The 21,047-nt window shown below is 36.0% G+C and overlaps 2 protein-coding genes across 2 annotated transcripts; one reads left to right on the top strand and one right to left on the bottom strand.

Moving 5' to 3' along the window:
- Positions 1-2,885: 2,885 nt before the first annotated feature.
- lamp3 (lysosomal associated membrane protein 3) lies at positions 2,886-7,728 on the bottom strand. Its single transcript, XM_060864908.1, has 6 exons — positions 7,587-7,728; positions 5,899-6,113; positions 5,077-5,196; positions 4,209-4,281; positions 3,787-3,957; positions 2,886-3,304 (listed from the first exon to the last, which is right to left on the bottom strand). The coding sequence occupies exons 1-6, from the start codon at positions 7,645-7,647 to the stop codon at positions 3,165-3,167; spliced, it is 780 nt and encodes a 259-aa protein (XP_060720891.1). The 5' UTR covers positions 7,648-7,728; the 3' UTR covers positions 2,886-3,164.
- Positions 7,729-11,539: 3,811 nt separating this feature from the next.
- On the top strand, positions 11,540-17,112 carry kng1 (kininogen 1). Its single transcript, XM_060883359.1, has 7 exons — positions 11,540-11,888; positions 11,989-12,105; positions 12,183-12,252; positions 13,275-13,450; positions 14,007-14,117; positions 16,338-16,433; positions 16,664-17,112. The coding sequence occupies exons 1-7, from the start codon at positions 11,691-11,693 to the stop codon at positions 16,970-16,972; spliced, it is 1,077 nt and encodes a 358-aa protein (XP_060739342.1). The 5' UTR covers positions 11,540-11,690; the 3' UTR covers positions 16,973-17,112.
- Positions 17,113-21,047: the final 3,935 nt, after the last annotated feature.

Below are 21,047 nucleotides of genomic sequence, written 5' to 3'. Positions count from 1 at the left end.
CGTATATTATTATTAGGGTTCAAGCGCGAAGCGCTGGAAACCTATTGTTTTTGTTAGGATTTTTATTATTATTATTATTATTATTATTATTATTATTATTATTATTATTATTATTATTATTATTATTATTCCGCCCTAGAAACGGTCGTGCAGCCCAAACCGTGAGGCCTAGAGAGCTCAAACTTGGTCAGATGGTAGTACTGGTCACAGTTACTCAGGGCCAAAATCTCAGCGGAATCGGACAATTTGGGGCGCTTCAGCGCCCCAAAACGTGTTTGTCCGCATAACCCCTAAACCCCTAAAACCCCTATGTCCAAATCTCAAGTGCTTTATATCATTGGAATCCTTGGCTCATGACTTAAAAAACGTATATCTCCAATTTCATTTCCGCCATTAAATTTTTTTGCTATTGCGCATTTTATCCGAAACCTACTTTTGCTAACTAGTCCTAGGTTTTTCGCCTGATCGAGACCAATCCAGTGCAGTAATATTCTCTGGAGTCTCAAAGACACTCAAAGACTTTTTTTTTCGAAAAAAAGTCGAAATTTTGATTCAGGGTCCTTAAAGGGCCCCAAAACGTTTGGACTGTGAGGAGCCAGTTATACTAAAATGTCAATAACTCAAGAATTAAATGAGCTATCAACACCAAACCTGGTACACATGTGAAAGAGGTCAAACTGAGGTCACAGTTCAAAAACCGTGGTGATTGGCCACTTCGTGGCACTATAACGGAAAAATCACTAAAAACAGCCATTTTTAAAAAAAGCCCTCTAGCGCCACCAACAGTCCAAAAACCCAATTTTGTGAAGAATCAAATTCTTAAGATTCTGATTCTGATTCTGAGAATCGACGCGGTTTTTGAACTGTTACCTCAGTTTGACCTCTTTCACATGTGTCAGAGGTCAAACTGAGGTCACAGTTCAAAAACCGTGGCGATTGGCCACTTGGTGGCGCTATAACTTGCCGGTCACTTTGAGTATGTGACTTGAGGGTCACTCGTTCTGCATCTGGATGCTTGTGTTTCTTCGCTTTATGGATATGACTTTGTTTATTTTAGGGAAAACTGGACAGGTGAGTACTTCACATGACATATATTGTGCAACACGTTGGTAAGCATTTCTGTATTAGAGACACTAGGTTAGGAGCGGGTGCCACCCTCTGTAACTTGCGGGTCACTTTGTGTATGTGAAAATCCTTTAAGGCCTTAAACTCCCTAAAGGCCTTAAACGCTTGAACCCGGGAAATGCTGCTTGCAGCTTTAATTATTATTATTATTATTATTATTATTATTATTATTATTATTATTATTATTCCGCCCTAGAAACGATCGTGCAGCCCAAACCGTAAGGCCTAGAGAGCTCAAACTTGGTCAGATGGTAGTACTGGTCACAGTTACTCAGGGCCAAGGTCTCAGCGGAATCGGACAATTTGGGGCGCTTCAGCACCCCTCAACGCGTTTGTCCCCATACCCCCTAAACCCCTAAAACCCCTATGTCCAAATCTCAAGTGCTTTATATCATTGGACTCCTTGGCTCATGACTTAAAAAACGTATATCTCTGATTTCATTTCCGCCATTAAATTTTTTCGCTATAGTGCATTTTGTCCGAAACCTACTTTTGCGAACTAGTCCTAGGTTTTTCGCCTGATCGAGACCAATCCAGTGCAGTAATATTCTCTGGAGTCTCAATGTCAATAATTGTCGAAAAAAGTCGAAATTTTGATTCAGGGTCCTTAAGGGGCCCCAAAACGTTTGGACTGTGAGGAGCCAGTTTTACTAAAATGTCAATAACTCAAGAACTAAATGAGCTATCAACACCAAACTTGGGACACATGTGAATGAGGTCAAACTGAGGTCACAGTTCAAAAACCGCGGCGATTGATTGTTCTTGTTCTCTCTCTCTCTCTCTTTGCTCCACTATCTATCTTTTCAGATCCCTACCATTGCCATTGCCTACCATTGCCTGGCCTGCCCTACCATTCCCTACCATTGCCACATCTCCTGTCAATCTTCATTATCCTGTGTGACATCACCCATCGATCCACCAATCAACCAGAATCAGAATCAGAATTAGAATCCGAAACAGAGGCTCTGATTCTAGAATCTCTGAGCCCTGAGTTAGTGCTCTCCTCCAAGCACATTCAGCTTCAATTAGAGGGCTCTATTGTGGTTCATTCAGTTTTAGTATGTCAGACTGTTCATGTATCCCAATTTCTTAGTTATTTTGTGTATGTGACTTGCGGGTCACTTTGTGTATGTGACTTGAGGGTCACTTTGTGTATGTGACTTGAGGGTCACGTTGTGTATGTGACTTGAGGGTCACTTTGTGTATGTGACTTGAGGGTCACTTTGTGTATGTGACTTGAGGGTCACTTTGTGTATGTGACTTGCCGGTCACTTTGTGTATGTGACTTGCGGGTCACTCGTTCTGCATCTGGATGCTTGTGTTTCTTCGCTTTATGGATATGACTTTGTTTATTTTAGGGAAAACTGGACAGGTGAGTACTTCACATGACATATATTGTGCAACACGTTGGTAAGCTTTTCTGTATTAGAGACACTAGGTTAGGAGCGGGTGCCACCCTCTGTAACTAGCGGCTCACTTTGTGTATGTGAAAATCCTTTAAGGCCTTAAACTCCCTAAAGGCCTTAAACGCTTGAACTCGGGAAATGCTGCTTGCAGCTTTAATTCTTATTATTATTATTATTATTATTATTATTATTATTATTATTATTATTATTATAAAAGAGCACTTCATAGGGTATACCAAGCTCCCTACGTTTATTGCTAGTGCATTACACGCGTAATAAGATTTAAAAATGTATACTTGTAAAATGTAAATTGTTTAAATAAAAAAAAATTTGAAATTTAAAGAAAACACAACGTTATACAATTCCTCTGTATTTTATTGCATATAATTACATGGAAAAGTAAACTCATATGAGTCCTATATTCACACAGACAATACATAAAGACTCACATGTAGCTTTCTGAATGGTGAAAATTTGTAAACATTTTTTAAACATGTATTTTAGCATATGATGGCTGATAGATGCTGAACATTCTGAAGGTGTAATCATGCCGGGTATCTTAACAGGCTGGTTTTAGATACTTTATGGTGTAAAACAGTGTCGTTAATTGAGGTTTTTTTATGATGTTGACACTTAGAGTTGTTCATAGCCATGACCACGGCGTTCACGCTTGAGCACAAACACCAGAATGGCAATGAGGATTATTCCTGCGACTACAGCACCCACCACAATGGGCATGATCCTTTTGGTGTAGTCGGCCCAACACTCTGTCTCTGCAATAATAATAATAAGTTTAGTCAAATTTCAGGCTGATCAATGTATATCACCGGTCTCATCAGTACCCATTGATTCATCCCTCATATTTATTCAGTGTGCTTTTTAAAAAAAAATCATATGATCCCACAAGTTATGTTTAATACACGTGACTATTTAACACCTTAAACACAACTGTCATTGATATGGCGTGTGAACCTGCAGTGTGATCTAGAAACTCAACTACAAGTTTTTTTCACGTCTCCTTATTGTTATTTTTATTTTATTATGACTGCTGTTAGTGCTGTTTAGGTTTCTGTCATAAAAGTCTCAAAAAATCCAGATTTGTAAACAGCCAAAAATAAAACTGATGTCATTTTATCAAACCACAGTCCCTGTTACAACATTTACACGTGCTGTCCTGGTTTATTCAAAAATACTTATAATTTTTAAATTACACAGCAAAGCAAAGGAATATGTGCAATGTTTAAAATATAAGCACCTTTTCCAAAATTGTTCATGGGAAGGTCAAAAGCTTGAATCTGCAGAGGGATTAGTTTAATCTTCAGGTTTTCAGCCATCTTCAGGGAAGTCTTTGACTGGCACTTGAAGCTCTTGCCCTGGGTGGTCTTAAAGAGCTTCTCATGGTCCAATATGCCAGTGTAGCTTTTACCTGTGGGAGAGAGGAGTGGCAGTTGTGTTGTGAAAAGTGTCTTTATATTTTACTTCATATGTTATTATCCACAATAATTATCCTAATAAAAATGGGCCCCAAAAAACTTAAAATCACCAAGCAATATTAATGATCTTTTTACTTTTAGATCAAACTGACTGGAACATCATCTCAATAATAGGAACATAAAATACATAAACATTAAAATAAGATAAAACATTTGTTTTGAATGCTACATGTTAAAACTTTACCTTTGCATTGTTTACAGAAAGGCTCAGGCTCCAGCAGAGCTCTCATCGTGCTCACATATGACTGATTACTATTCTGCAGGTGAAGGAAAAAGATCAAGTGTTAACAGAAATCCAAAATAAATAGCAATGTAAGAAGTACACAAGTACCTGTTATAGACAAATAATCAACAGTGATGTGCTGTGATGCAGTCTGATGCTAACTAGTACTGATTATTTTGTTCTAACATTCATAAATATTATATTCCTCTTATACTACAGCAATTTTTGAATAATTTCCTTAAAAATATATGTTCTCACTTGTGGACACAGCATGGTATCTTTATAATATCTCACTGTAATGTACCTTTAAAAAGATATTCCCTCATCAGTTTTCTCTCTCTTAGAGTTAAGACAAAAAATTGCAGCTTAAAAACTTTCCTGTGTTGGAAAACTTCCAAGACTTAAAGAGCTGATTTAGCATCTGCTTCCATACATGTTAAATAAACATCTCCTTACAGAACAATGATATTCAACCTCAGGCTGGAATAATGCAACTTCAGCCAACATTAGGTTTCCAACTATCAAACTTCAGCTAAATTCCACTGAAAGCTAGGAGTAGTTTATGTTGTGTGGTTTCTCAGTAACATGACAAGCTTATGAAACCTTTTTACATAATCAAATAAACAAAAATGTGATGTTTTATTCTTTTATACAAAATAAATTATTAGAATTTTCAAATTGATCTGAAATACGTGAAATAAAATGACCTAAAGTGACCTGCTCATGATCTGACACTGGAACTTCCCCTGGAAATTCATATATACTCATTACATGAAGTTCTGCTTCAAAACATAATCAACAGCACTTAAATTCAGTCACAGCTTATAACCTTAATGAAAGTAAATTCCAGGTTTCCTCCATCAAACTCAAGAGAGAGGATAGCTTTCTGGTCAGTACAGTATCCGGTGGTCCTGGTGGATTTGGGCTCAATGTTGAAATACAATGTTTTCTAGACAATTAAAAGAAAAATATTTATGTAAATTGAATGCATAATTCAGTCTTTATCATGTATTAATGTACAGGTTAAATGTTAATTGTAAATATTTTACAAGCACACTTACAGACTGTAATTCTACACACAGTTACAGTGAGCTTTAAACACACATCACACAAACCCAAATGTACAGTTTTACATTTTATATCTTTATTGATATTGGCCAGAAGCTCTTTGTGTGTGGATGTGTGGAATTCCTGGGAAAAGCAAACAGGATTGGATTTCTTATAGAAGTAGGTGAGACTGAGCAGAACTTCTGCACAAGATTTGCACAAACAGGATTGCTCTCAGGATTCCTTCATGAGTGAAGGGAGACTGGTGAAGAGGTGGGATTGAGATGATTTTAAAATATCCTAATGCACACATCTGCACATTCTAATGTCCAAACCTCTTTCTTTCTTTGGAGTGTTTAGATTACAAAGTGTCTGGAGTGTAAAATTTCGAACCTATGCTAATATTACAGGTACAGTAAATTGTCTTAATGGTACCAGGCCAGCAACAATTGAAAATGCAGCAAAGTCTAAAACTGTTGCATAAGCTGATGTGTATGTGTGTGAGATGTTTTTCACAGCTCTCATAGTGGGACTTGACTAAGTGTGTTTTTGACCACAATGTGCAGTTAAACAGAAAAAAGCGCTGAAACTTTGTTAGCACTACCTCTTTCTCTTTTACCACAAACACCACACCAAGCCTGGCCATCGCACACACTTGGTCACCTTTCCTCAGGATGTATGTCTCTATCAGTGGTGTGCTTTCTTTGGGTTGGAGGCTTGGTTTCTTGGACATGTTGTGCAGAGCATCAACATCTTTCACTTGGTTCTCAAAGACCTCAGAGAGCAAAGAGCCTTCAACTTTCGATGACACACTGCTTCCTGTGGGTACAGAACCACAAACTAAACACACATCATGATGGTGTTCACTTTTCAGCTCACTTATCAAAAGAGTGTCTTATTCACCAAAAAAAAAGTGTAATGAATTGATGGCTGACACATAAATAGTAAAATGTTTAATACAACAAGTTCTCTCTTTTTACCTGATGGTTCACATGTTTTAGAGAATTTTTGTTTGCTTTCGAATTATTTTGGTACTTTTGGTTGTTTGACATTTGAATAGCTCACAGTGAGCCAAGATGAAAGGCCAGAATTCCAGAAGGTGATTATATTATGCTTTTTATTTTAATGCAGGTTAATGTCTTAATGTTATCATAGTAACAGCTTAGTCCCAGAAATTTGTATGATGCACCATCCACATAACCATAATTGAAATTCTGGTGTAATTGTTGATATGGTGATATTTTATTGTACAATGACATTTATTTAACATTTAATGAAGGAGTCTCCCATATCAGCTCTTTCTAACAAAGCGTGCTTGTGTCCCATTAAGATCTACGATCAACAGACCAAGTTATCAGAATTCTTCGCTTCAGCCCTTGAGATAGCTAAATGCAGACAGAATCAATTAGAGTTAAACAAGTCTATGTGTTTTTGTTAGGATCATCATCCACTTAAGAGATATTACCCGTGCTCACGATATAAGCGTGTAATTTGGCTCATCAGGAATTAATCTTTCACATAAAAGTCAAGTTTTGATTGAAGTTACACCTTAAAAGTTATTGCAATTTTAATGTCATTACTGTATACATACAGTAGATTAACAACTCACCATAATTATATTCATTGCTTCATATATATAAGTACTGCATTATCAGAACTGTCAGTCATCACATCATCTGTATATATTACACACACTACTGCTGCTATATATTGTACAAAAAGCATAATATTGCACAACATTGTTATTTGCACCGTGCACTTCCCACACTTTATGTACATAACTGATCAGTCATATATTCTGTATTCATATTTAATACTCATAATAATGATACTCATAATAACTTCATAATAATGTCTATTGTATCACATCTGCATTGTCTTGTATTGTCTGTATTATCTTGTATAGTATAGTGTTATTTATGATTCTGATTATGCAGTGTATAGCCTACACATATTTTTACAGGCTCAAATCTATAAAGATATGTCAATTAGCAATGACCAATATTTAACCTATATTACTCTAATCTGTATAACTGACATTTATTCATATTCATAGCATCACACCTGGACAAGTGGTCACACCCTTTAAGGTTCACCTTGACCTAATACTAAGCTGCTGATTTACAAAAGAAACAACTAATACAGAAAAAAGTTTGCTTGAGAGATGTACACTATCAGTAAAGCCTATTATTCATCTCTTATATAAATAGCGTTGCTTTTAAACCTTTAATGTTTAGTTTCTTGGCCTCTGTAAAACTCACATCATGTAGAGAAAAGAAAACCTAAACTCACCTACAAACAGCAGAGCAGTGAGGACGAAGAAGTACATGGTATTTCGTTGTGAATTAGTCATCTTGAGAAATGAAACTGCTCTGTCTCTGTTAAGTGTGTGTATTGTGTTTAAATGTGCTGGTAGTTTTATGGGGACATCCTTTATGAGAAGTGCTGTCATGTTATAGCAGTAGGAGGTCTCTTCCTGTACAACTCAGTCTGAAGTATTTCTGTGCGTACAATTGAGTAATTTTATTTGCCACTATTGTGTAAAAGGTGTATTCCCTTTAATTATGCACTTGTCGCCGTGGAAATGTGTACTAGATTAGACTAACTTTTAGTTATTCCTAGATTGTATTGTGATTATCATAAACAGATAGATAGATAGATAGATAGATAGATAGATAGATAGATAGATAGATAGATAGATAGAGTCAGACCTAGAGACAGATAACACACAGACACACAGACAGAGAACAACAGATTGATGGACAGACAGATATATGTTTGTTAAAAGGATATAACTTTTATGGACATTAATTTAGCTATGAAGTTGACTGTTTTGAAAAAGTGCTCAAAGTGAAAGCTGATTAATAAGATATTAATATCCCCATCTGTAAAAAAAAAAAAAAAAAAAAAAAAGAACTGAGAATGACAAGGAGCATGATACAAGAAAGACAATACAAAATGCGATGATAATCACCAAAACTTTTTCTTATTCTGATTTGTAAAGTTATGCTTGTTACACAGTGTATCATCATTGAGATCAACTTTTTAGTCACACTGCCTTTAACTCAGTCTTCCTCAATTCATCAGTAAATGCTGACTATGTGTTGTCACATAGGGGGCGATATTACACTCAACACTGTCCAGGTTACACAGCACACACAACACTGTCACTGTGCTCATTAAATGACAGAAACTACTAAAAGCTTACACACAACACACACTGCTGTTACATCACCTCATCTTCAGACACCTCATACGCATTCCCAGAAACATTCACTTCCTTAAAATGTTCTTTTGTTTTCTATATAACAAATAGAGACAGACAGACAGACGAACAGACAGACAGACAATCTCAAGAGTCAAAACCTATTAATATAATGGTGTTCAGTTTATATTTTCATCATTAACATGTGTTCACTGTTTGAAGTCATTTTTACAGTGTAGAATCTTACTTTTGTCACTGCATGCGGTCTAACCCAATTACTCCTGTATTCTGACAGACAATCAGACAGACAGACAGATAAATAGATAGAAAGACAGCCTGGCAAGATCTGTTAGGGTTACTGATATTGTGTAAAGACAGAAAGATGGACAACCAAACAGAGACAAACGGACAAAGACAGACAGAGTCACAGAGAAAGAATGACAAATACTGATGGACAGATAGATCAGATAGACACAGATAAATACTTAAAATTAGCAGTCAAACAAAAAGAGCTCTGGTTTGCCTTTTCTTAAAACCAATTTTATTCTCCTTAATAAATGAAGATTTGTTGCTGCAGTCAGCTGAGCACTGCTTCAACATCTCTAATACACACTCATATCGTGAATTCTGATTAATATTTGTTCAATATCTACTCGGAATGGAGGATTTTATATAAGACCTTCTGAGAAGCAAAGCAGCAGAGCGTTTTAGCTCAGGGGTCAAAGGTAGAGGAGGTCAAAGTGTATTATCCTTAATTACACACTGCTGCAGTTTGTCTATGTGACTGATGCAACCGCATTCTGAAAACTTTGTTTACTCTTCCAAAGTCTTCAGGAAGAAAAAAGCTGAACAGCAGCTGCTGAATCTCACCACCGAGTTTGAAGAGAGAAGTGTTTAACTGATTTCTCATTTCTCAAACAACCACACAGCAGCAGAACTAACTGTAAGAAAAAGATCAAACAACACCTTTGTTCAGAAGTAAATTCCATTTCACATTCACATATACCACCATCATTTATGAAAAAAAAAACAGAAAAAATAGTGACATTGGGAAAGGGAAGAGTAAACAACACATATGTATACAACAAAAAAAACAAATAAGTCAAGATCACGTTTTAAAGGCCTAGTTGTATGAATTCTACAATTAACCAAAATGTAGTTGATTCGCTTAAACCTTTTTTGTCTTTAGTTTGCATGCAGAAACAAAATTTCCCAAATTCCCTAAAAATTTTATCTTCCTCTTAAATTTTATTTTTAATTGTAATTGTAATACAGTTTTATACAATAGCATTAATTGTACTTATTAATGATGTTTGACTCGTAAATGAATCATTCTTTTGAGCTGATACATTTTACAGACAGACAGAGAGACAGAGAGACAGACAGACAGACAGACAGACAGACAGACAGACAGACAGTGGAACCTCATTATCATCTGTACTGTTAACAGGTTTCTGCTACAGTTCAGTGATATTTGACTTCTGAATCAGACATACTTTTGATTCTCTTTAATGAATCAGTCAAACCCGTTCACCATCAGACTGTTTACGCCTGTGTTAGAAGGCAAAAAACAGAAAACTGACCAGCAATTTAGAAGATTACAAGATACAGTGTCATGTTTATTAATGATGTCTCTGGTTTGTACTGAGTCTGATCAGTACAGCAAAGCCAAAAAACTTCAAAACTTTAAAATTGTGATTTGGAGGTTTGATTTGAATTGAATTGGTTCTGCAAACTCTGACTTCTCACCACTACTACAGTTTCACATTCTAACCTGAGGAGGTGGATTCTTTTATTAGTGATACTGCTATATACAAGCCTACAGTAGGAAAGAAAAGTATTGACACCCCATTCATACTGTTTTAACATTTAACTAGACTTTGTTCTTTTTGTGATTACAAAAAGTCCTAAACTATATAAGGAACATGGACATGGTTTAAGATTTTATTATTATTATTATTATTATTATTATTATATTTTTTTTTTTATTATTATTATTATTATTATTATTATTATTATTATTATTATTATTATTATTATTATTATTACAACAAATAACACAAAAATTGATTCTTTCTAGAAATTTAGTCCATATCACTATCATTGAAGTTTTGATGGCCGAGCTTTGTCAAAAAAAAATACTGGTCTGTTGAATGTTGACATTCTCCCAATCCTGAACTCTGATCTATGACTCAAAGTTTACCCTGTAAACATCATGTGTGTGGGGGGAATATGAAGTGGACACACAATGTACATGAGTCATTTTTTTTCAGAAATAAATCGGATGAACAGGTTAGAGTAATACTAGCACATGTCACACTCAGACAGCATCATCATATCAAGAAACACTCATGTACACGGAAATATGAGTCCATAACTGTGAAGCGTACATGTCTTTATTCTCAGAAAATACTGTGGAGGAATGCTGATGTTTAGACATTACAAACAAATAGCAATCAATGTTACAGGATGAGATGTTTTCTCTTTTTTAACTACATGCTTTAATTGTAATAACTAAGTGAATAGTCTATATTAAGCATAGGTAGAAGAGAAACAAAACATTTTTCATGTAAAAGTGCTATTACTCTATTACTGCTATTAAATTCAAAATCAATAAATCAATGAAACAAAAGGTATTTTGATAAATACACAATTTACCAATTGGTTAACACAATGCAAAATCAAGTCTAGTCAAGTCAATTCAAGAAGCTTTTATTTTCATTTTAACCGTATATAGCTGACGCAGTAATCAATTGTATGACAATATTTTCAATCACACTTTACCTTGTGTGTCATTAAAAAAAGTATTATTGCATATCTTTAAAATGTTTTAAATCTGCACCTTTAAAAGCTTTAGTCTAGTTGCACGCTTTGATGTGTGTGTGTGTGTGTGTGTGTGTGTGAGAGAGAGAGAGAGAGAGAGAGAGAGAGAGAGAGAGAGAGAGAGAGAGAGAGAGAGCACTCTGAACCCAAAAGAAATTATTGATTTTAGAGAGATGTGTGGGCAGAGGGACAGGCTTACAAGTGAGCAAACATTTGCATTACAACCCCAGCAGACAACCCCAGCATTTGCATTACAACCCCAGAGTGTGTATCATCAGATGATCAGTGCAGTGACAGAGTGTGGGTTATTTAGGTAACTGAGACTCTTTAGCCACAGGGTAGTCAGGCATGCACAAGACTTTGGAATAATGCAAGGACACAGCATTTGGGTGATTTTGGCCTTGTCATGGCTTTTTTGCTCTGGATCACATGCGGACCAGGAGACCAGGCTTCAGTGTGATGATTTAAATGTCTACGGTGCCGTGGATTTGGTTCTTTCAGCACATAATAAAGGATTAACTGAAGGAAACCAGCTGGCTCTGTATCAGATCATTGAGGCTGCACAGGTAGGCTTTGAAGATATAAAGTCTTACTATATAGTTTTTTGCATTTAATTCAATCCAAGCAATATTTCATCATGGATTCCTTTTATTTTTTTCATCCCAGTCCCAGAATGAATCAAGCAATTTTCTCTCAGTACATTTTACAGCAAGGGAATCGAACTGCACAGCAGGAGAAGACAAAACCTGGCAGAAATGTGACTACATTCAAGATTCCTCAAAGGTACTAACAGCAAGTTAGAAACGAGTTGTAATATGGCTTCATCTGATTATTTGTTTATCTAATTTCTATGTTTCTAGTTGCTCAGACATTGTCATGCAAGACTCCTGCTGAAAGAAACTCAAGAGATCTTATCACATCACTGTTCAGGTGGGTCAATAGATTAACCCTTATCTCTTTATCTTTAGACACTGATGCCACTAGGTGGCACAGCAGGCATCCCTGCAATTATTTTACTTTCTCACACAATTCCTATAAATTTAGCTCTATTCTATATTTATATGCAAAATGTTTTGTCTCTTTAGTAAATAAATGAACAAGTTTAAACAAGATTACATTACATTCAGCATCCAATGAAGACAAGAGGAGGTAGCACATAATGCATCCTTATTAAATAAATAAAGTTTGATTCGTTACTCTTTGTAGTACTGATGAAAATCCTGGTTCTTTTCACTGAATCAGGGAGTCATTTGGCTTAGATCTGGTTCAACAATTCAACACTTGAATCCAACAGTTACAAAATTACTAATATAAACAAGTCGGTGCTCAAAGTTCACCTGAAAGTGCTGACTAAAAGAACTGACTCAGTCATGTACAAAACATTCACTTCATCACTTCAGCAAGTTATTCGGTAGCCAAAAATTAGCCATAATAGATCATGTCATTTTAGATATCTAGTGATAAGAGAAATGACACACATTCCCACTATTTAAAATAAAAAGTAATGGGCTCCTTTTCTCACTTATATAATAGCAGTTATAAACAGTCTTTTTCACAGCTGCTTCTCTTTCAAGGCAAAAACTACCATGTGATGTTACAGAGAAACTGCAAAGAATAAACTCTTGTCATGTCCAGAAAAAGTTAAAGATCTAGTTCTGGCCATAACAAAGTGCTAACAGTGGAGATTAAATACAGTTAAATAAAAATTCCTTACAGAAAACTTCACCATATCAACAACTATACATGTTTTAAGCCTTTGTCACAATAATTATTAGTACAAATGTGTTTTAAAAAAGTCAGCGGTGTGATGTGCAATGCAGAGTTCTATCAGCACCTTGGTGTGATTTGTGAATTGCTGCTTCACTACTGTCAAAGCTGCTGTTATCGAAAACTTATCTTCTGAACAATCAGAATCACAGATTTAGTAGCAATGTGTATGTTGCTCTCCTCAGTGGAGCCCCCACTCATTGCAGAGCCACGGCCTCCATGTCTGGGCTGTCCTGAGAGTATCAGCGTGAAGAGTAGTGACATTAAAGAGTCTCTGAGTTATTCCCTTTCCAAAGCCAACGAAGTGAGCGACCACACGCATCATTTCGTCCTCAACTCTGTCGCCTGGGCCACAAGACAGGCAAGTCTATTTAAGTACACGCCACAGATAGTTAGTGTACTCAAACACACTATGTATGTATGTAACTGAATATATATTATTTAGTAGCAGTATTGAGCAGTAATAAGTTAATAGTAAAATTAAATAACAGAAATACAAATAAGAAGATGATATTAATAATTAATACTAAGTGTTTAATGTGAAAAATGTAAGCAAAAAAATTAATTATATATTGACTATTAAAAACAAATAGTATATTATTATTATTATTATTATTATTATTATTATTATTATTATTATTATTATTATGTGATCATTAGTAGATCGTAGTCAGTAGTCATTACTGTAAATGTAGTTTAGTAGTCATTACTCCTAAACAAATCAATAAAACGTATTAATGTTGATGAAATTAATTTATTAATTTATAAATAGAAATCCCCTAATATTGGATGTGTCAGTTGACCTTGTTTTGCAAATGTGTGCATGTGTGTGTGTATGTGTGTGTGTGTGTGTGTGTGTGTGTGTGTGTGTGTGTGTGTGTGTGTGTGTGTGTGTGTGTGTGTGTTTCCATGTGTAGGTGATAGCCGGATTCAGATATCAGCTCCAGTTTGACATGCGGAAAAGTAACTGCAGTAAAGAAGACTTTAAGTACATTACTGACGAGTGTCACCCAGACGCTACAGAACTGGTAAAACTCACAAAGAACCTTCTCTGTCCATTGTGAATCACATTTGATTAACTTTTCTAATACATTTATGAGTCATGAGCTTCGGAGCCAAAGTGTAGAATCACAACATGAGGATTTTGACACAACAGTGTAACCAGTGTAAGAGTGTAAGTGGGCAGGTTTTAAACATTTTTCAATTTAAATTAATTTAAAATGAGTGGAAGTCATAATAGGGGGTTAAAAAATGATAGACTGGAGTGCAAATTTAATCCCACCTATTCTCCAGTATGTGAATGGAAAATGGGGACAAAGGAAAATTATTTTTTCTGGTATAGTGTTATGAAATTTTTTTATTTATAAATGTTATGTAAGGTTTAGGTGATATTCAATATTCTTTCTTAGTATAAATTTGTTGTATAGGAATCATTTGATGATAAATGAAAGGGTGTGTTTGATAGGAGGATTGATAGTTTTGGGGCAGACAAGAAATGGCAATTGTGTCTTATGCACGTGCACAAACTCTTTGACATCACACATTTTTTCCAACATTAAATTGCAGTTCTAACTGATTTCTTAAAATGCAGACATCCCAAACTGCAAAAAGTATTTTCAGGGAGGTATTCTGAAGGCCCCACCCCCCACCCCCACCTACCTAACATGTTATGGTCACTAAAAGATATAAAAGCATAATATATAATTTCTATAAGCCGATGTGATTATTAGTAACACTACAATAAGGTCTCATTTGTTAACATTAGTTAATGTTTCAACTAACATGAACTAACCACATGTTACTGTATTTGTTAATCTTTGTTAATGTTAGTTAATAAAAATACAGCTGTTTATGTGTTTATGTTCATGTTAGTTCACAGTGCATTAACTAATGTTAACAAGATTTGAATAATGTATTAGTAAATGTTCAAATTAACATTAACAAAGATAAATAAATGCTTTATAAGTGCAGTTCATTATTAGTTCATGTTAACTAATGTAGTAAACTAATGTTAACTAATGAACCTTATTGTAAAGTGTTACCCAATTCTTTGTTAATTATATTAAAATATGTAGATCACTTATACTATTTATGTAAACTGCTTTTATTTATATTCCATTGCAACAGGTCTTGGCAACTAGCCAGACTGAAAAATATGCACATGAGCAGAAACGTGTTGAAGTCACGTCAACATGTGATTTACAACATGTGTTATAAATTTTACAGCATGCAACATTGTCATTATGTTTAACGCTTATAAGACAGGCGGACACTTTCGTGTAGTCTGGCGTAAAATGTGTCTTATACTGTGGTTTTTTGGGGCTCTCTCCCTCTGCCACGGGCCATTATGGTGTAAAATGTGTCTTATACTGTGGTTTTTTTGGGGCACTCTCCCTCTGCCATGGGCCATGATGGTATAAAATGTGTCTTATACTGTGTTTTTTTTTGTGGCACTCTCCCTCTGCCATGCCATGGGCCATGATGGTATAAAATGTGTCTTATACTGTGGTTTTTTGGGGCACTCTCCCTCTGCCATGCCATGGGCCATGATGGTATAAAATGTGTCTTATACTGTGGTTTTTTGGGGCACTCTCCCTCTGCCATGCCATGGGCCATGATGACGCTCCTGTTTCTAGATACACTGGTTAATTCGGTTCGGGAGAAGAGATAAAAGCCCGCCCACACTGACAATTGATTGGTTGACTTACCAAAACAGGCCAATCAGGATGCTCTCTGTCTTACATGCGCTTAATGAGGCACACAAGCATACGCACACACACTACAAGGTTTGGCACGCAGTCTCTGTCACGCATGCGCGCTCTTGCTCGCTCGCTCTAGATTCCGGGAGATTGTAACTAATTTGCGGACATCAGGGAGCCGCTATCAATATGCGGGAGACTCCCGGAACTTCCGGGACACTTGGGATGTCTGAAAATGGCAAATAGAAAATAGCATAAAGGATGGAAGCAATGGAATAGAAATTTTTAGAATGAATTAGAAATTATGATTCTAAAATGACCAAAAATGTTAAATGATACAAGAAATAGCAAACTAGAGAAAGTTGAGACAATCGACTAAGACAATCCACTATAGACTCCACTATAGACTATAGTAGCACTGTTTGCACAAATTTTAATAAAATAGCAAAATATCACAAATGGTCTCGGTTTGCCAGTACTTTGGGCTATTTTTGATCAATTATTTTTAACTTTATTGATATATACATATTCAACTGTTTCATCATTAAGACATTCATCAACTGCAACTCGACTGTGGATGTGGCCCCGTGGAGACATGAGCTCCCTGGCATTTCCTTAAAGTGTGAATCTGGACCTTTACAAACGGTGAGATGAGATAATCCGCTTTTGTGGAATAATTTTGTATAAAGTTTTGTAATAATGTCTGTGGCGTTTTGTTCCCACATACTGAGCCAACTTGTTTGCAAATGACACGCCTTTTAGGAGAATACTACACTTCAGTAGAATACTACACTTCAGGAGATTTCAGTTTAAATGTTTTATAATTTTTAAAATTAAAAACCTAATTTTTTTGTTTCTCAAAATGTTTATTTCAGAGCCTTATAACTCGCAGACGTCCTCCAGGTTGGAGTCCACTAAGGAACATTCATGACTTTGAGGTCAAACCTAACAAAAATGATTCATCTGAAGAATCTCAGGAGAGCAAAACACTTTCAGAAAGCCAAAACCCAACTACAGAGCTTAAGCCCTCTCTGTCCACAGATGAGGCGCTCAGGCTTGATAATAGCACTTCCTTTAACTGTCCCAGCAAACCATGGAAAGTTTTTGTTGTCAGAGCTAATCCTCCACCTCGTCCTCGTCCTGACATCCGTGAGCAGCCGCTTGAGTTAGTTCTTGATCCATAACCAACATCCATAGAATCTACATTCGAATCCATCTTTTATCAAATTTTGAACAAAGTATTGCTGACATTTCCATATACAATTTTACAGTGATGTAGAGTGAATTATTCTATCTAAATAAAGAGGAAAATACACACCTTTAATGTACTTGTTTATTTTTTAAATCATCAAAACAACAGACTTTAGGACTGTTTTAAGATCATATAAATCATTTTGCATGAGTATTAGAAAAAGTTTATTTATTTATTTTTTTAATTTGATGATCACGAGATTCTTTAAGTCTTCCTGACTATGCTGTAATGACTCGTACGTATTGCGTGGTATAACAGTCATATTCAGGCCCTCAAGAGAACAACCTGTAACTTTGAGCAAAAGTCTAGAAAAAGTAAACTAGAGGTTTTTAGAATTGTGTACAAAGACAGTATGTCTAGCTATAGACAGGCTCTAAAAGCTGCTAGGGTTGAGCACCTGAGCAAACTCATAGAAAATACCCCAAAAAATCCCAGGTTCTTATTTAACACAGTAGCTAGATTAACAAAAAATCTGATATCTGAAAACACTATTCCTTCACAGTTCAGAAGTAAGGACTTTATGAGATTCTTCACTGCATGTCACTATTAGTTCTACATAATCTTAGTGCTGTATTCAACACTATAGATCACAACATTCTCCTAGATCGCTTACAATGTTACACAGGTATTCTGGGACAGGCATTAAATTGGTTTAGATCCTACCTGTCTGATCGATACCATTTTGTAGATTCAAATGGAGAATCCTCCAGTTTGTTGGCAGTTAATTATGGGGTCCGTCAAGAATCAGATTTAGGACCTCTGCTTTTCTCAATATGCATGCTTTCCTTGGGAAACATCATTAGATGGCATGGGATTAGCTTCCAATGTTATGCTGACGATACCCAATTATATATCTTATAATAACCCAATGAAATATCTGAATTGTCCAGGTTAACAGAATGTGTTAAAGATGTAAAAGATAGAATGACCTTTAATTTTCTATTGTTAAATTCTGATAAGACATATATTACTTATCGGTCCAAAAACCAGTACACAGAAGCTCTCACAATTCAACTTATATTTAGAGGACGTACTGTAACTACTAGCTCCACAGTGAAAGACTTGTGTGTTATATTAGACAGCAACTTGTCTTTATCATATAAAAGAAATATGAAAATATGAAAATCATATAGCCCATATTACAAAAACAGCCTTCTTCCATCTTAGAAATATTGCCAAGCTAAGAAACATCCTGTCTGTATCTGATGCTGAGAAGCTAGTTGACACATTCATGTCCTCCAGACTGGACTATTGTAATGCTTTACTAGGTGGTTGTCCTGCATCTTCAATAAATAGGCTTCAGTCAGTTCAAAATGCAGCTGCCAGAGTTCTTATCAGGACAAAAATATACGATCATTTTACCCCAATTTTATCGTCTCTACACTGGCTACCATCCAAGGGTGTTTTTCCTTGCCACAGTTGCCTCAGTCACTAATTAGAATATTAAAGAAGTCTAATATTAATTTTGAATTTTTGTATTGTATTAATCTTCGTATAATATTAAACTTTTGTATTATGTTTCTTTTGTTCTGTATCTTTTTGTATCTGCTTTGAGACAGTGTCCATTGTTAAATGCACTATACAAATGAATTTGAATTGAATTAAATTTAAATATGCATTGACAAATACAGTAACCCTCCTTGCATTGAAGCCACTCCAAACAAGTCAGCTCATACTGTTTACCTAAAAGATCCAATTCAAAGAGCCAACTAATTTGCAAATGACACATCACTAGTTCATGTCAGTTTTCTGAACACTTTAGTGTTTCATGCATGTGAGTAATGTGTACAATTAAATGTTTCATAAATGTCCAATTTCCATATTGTGGACACTCTTCAGCATTCCAGCCACTTCAGTTTTCTGGACAGCTCACTACACCACTTCAGTATTCTGTACACTTGACTGATTATTTTGGTGTTTCACATTTTCAATAAGAATAAGCATTATTTATATGTTTGCCACTGTTAGATGTCTTTGGGCTTGTCTTTGAGAAAACTATTACAGTGTAATAGTTGCTAAAGTAAATTTTAAGCTTAAATGTGATCTTTATATTTTTTAATATAATAAACAACAAGGTTGTTCACACTGGACAATGCCTCACAACATTTTCTGTTGACCGATAACTCCGATAAACTGTTATATATATCTCTGTTCTCAGGTATCTGAATGTTCTGAGGTGAAGTGAAGCTTTGACAGAATCAACACATCCCATGTGAACATCCTCAAATTGACTCTGTGACTTGCCCCTCTATGCCTACAATCTTTTTATTTAGTTTCCACCTTTTTTCCACTTGTAATGATCCCAGGTTGACAGTTGTCAACTAGTAATAGTACAAAGTAAAAGTAAATAGTACTGACTATACTGTACAGGTTGGTATTGTGTACCGTGGGCATCTGTTCACTAGGTGGTGCTTTTTATATATCGTGTACCAACAACGCGCATACTGTCAACCATTTATTTTTATAACATTTGGCAGATGCCTTATCAACCACTTGGACACTAATCAAAAGTATTGTTTCAAGTATAAAGTGAAAATTTTACAAATTGAATTGTGTTAAACATTTGAATAGTTGTTCTATTGGTGCAACAATGCTATCTGTTTTTACATTTTTACTATATAATAAGTATATGCATTTATTTGAAATCCTTTTGGGATTAAGTCTGTATTGAAACATTGCTGTTAGGTCGAAATGTTTCAGTACACAAGAAGCTGCTCTGATGAGTAGTGAAATCTTTCAACCTAACGAGAAAAAAGTTAAATCTCAACTTCCAGATAACCTCACCTGGCTGAATGAGAATCTTCACAGACATGAATGTACAAAAATATAAATCTCCTCTTGTTCAGTGCACAATGTGTACTAATCATCAACTAGGCTTTATCCATGTTTCTGAACACACTGCTGTACTGAAAATAACTAGTTAGCTAGTTAATTTCAGGTGATTCATCCCCAGGTCATGATCTTGCTGTATCCTTGCACAACGATCTGATCTCCCCTTCAGCCACAGCTCGCAACCTTGGGTAGCCATGGACAATCAACTGTCCTTTTCCCCTCATGCTGCTAATGTGACTCGCTCATGTCGGTTTCTTCTCTACAACATTAGAAGTATTCGGCCATTTTTGTCCACACAGGCTGCTCAGGTACTTGTTCAGTCTCTTGTCATTTCTAGACTGGATTACTGCAACGCACTGCTGGCAGGTCTACCTATGAACGCAATCCGTCCTCTGCAAATGATCCAAAATGCAGCTGCCTGGCTTGTTTTCAACCTGCCAAAGTTCTCACATACCACCCCCTACTGCAATCCCTCCACTGGCTTCCGGTAGCTGCACGCATCAGATTCAAAACACTGATGCTTGCCTACAAAGCCAAAAATGAACCACCTCCCTCTTACCTCAAGGCCCTCATCACTCCTCGCACTGCACCCTGCATCTACCAGCACTGCTCGACTGGTTCCACCATCTCTCAGGGTAAGAGGCAAGTATACTACAAGACTCTTCTCTGTTCTGGCACCAAGGTGGTGGAATGAACTTCCCCTAGTGGTCCGGACAGCTGAGTCACTGGCTATTTTCAAGCGGCGGTCGAAGACCCACTTATTCAGGAAACACTTCAACTAGCACTTCTTTCCTTATCTTTTGCATTAAAAAAAACAAACAAAAAAAACACAACCTTTGACAATTTTTCATTGTAACTTTGAACAAATGTTTTAAACTCATGGTATCTTAAGTATGGATAAGGGTGTCTGCCAAATGCTGTAAATGTAAATGTGAACCACCATCTATAATGCTGACTTATGACTTGGGGCATGAGAGTGGTTCTGCAGCTTGTATCCACACTTCACCAATTGAGGATGACCAGTCTGAACCTTGAAGTTTCCGTCTGTGTGGCTTTTAACATGCTCTCTTGTGTCAGTGTGGGTTTCCCCAGGTTCTCTGGCTTCCTACCACTGTCAACCAGTGTGGATTCAGCCTTATGTATAGATTTCCCAGCATAGGCTCAGTATCCACTGA

The sequence above is a fragment of the Tachysurus vachellii genome, chromosome 1, assembly GCF_030014155.1.
Source record: "Tachysurus vachellii isolate PV-2020 chromosome 1, HZAU_Pvac_v1, whole genome shotgun sequence".
NCBI classification, from domain to species: domain Eukaryota; kingdom Metazoa; phylum Chordata; class Actinopteri; order Siluriformes; family Bagridae; genus Tachysurus; species Tachysurus vachellii.
This window is presented reverse-complemented; position numbering and strand designations above follow the sequence as displayed.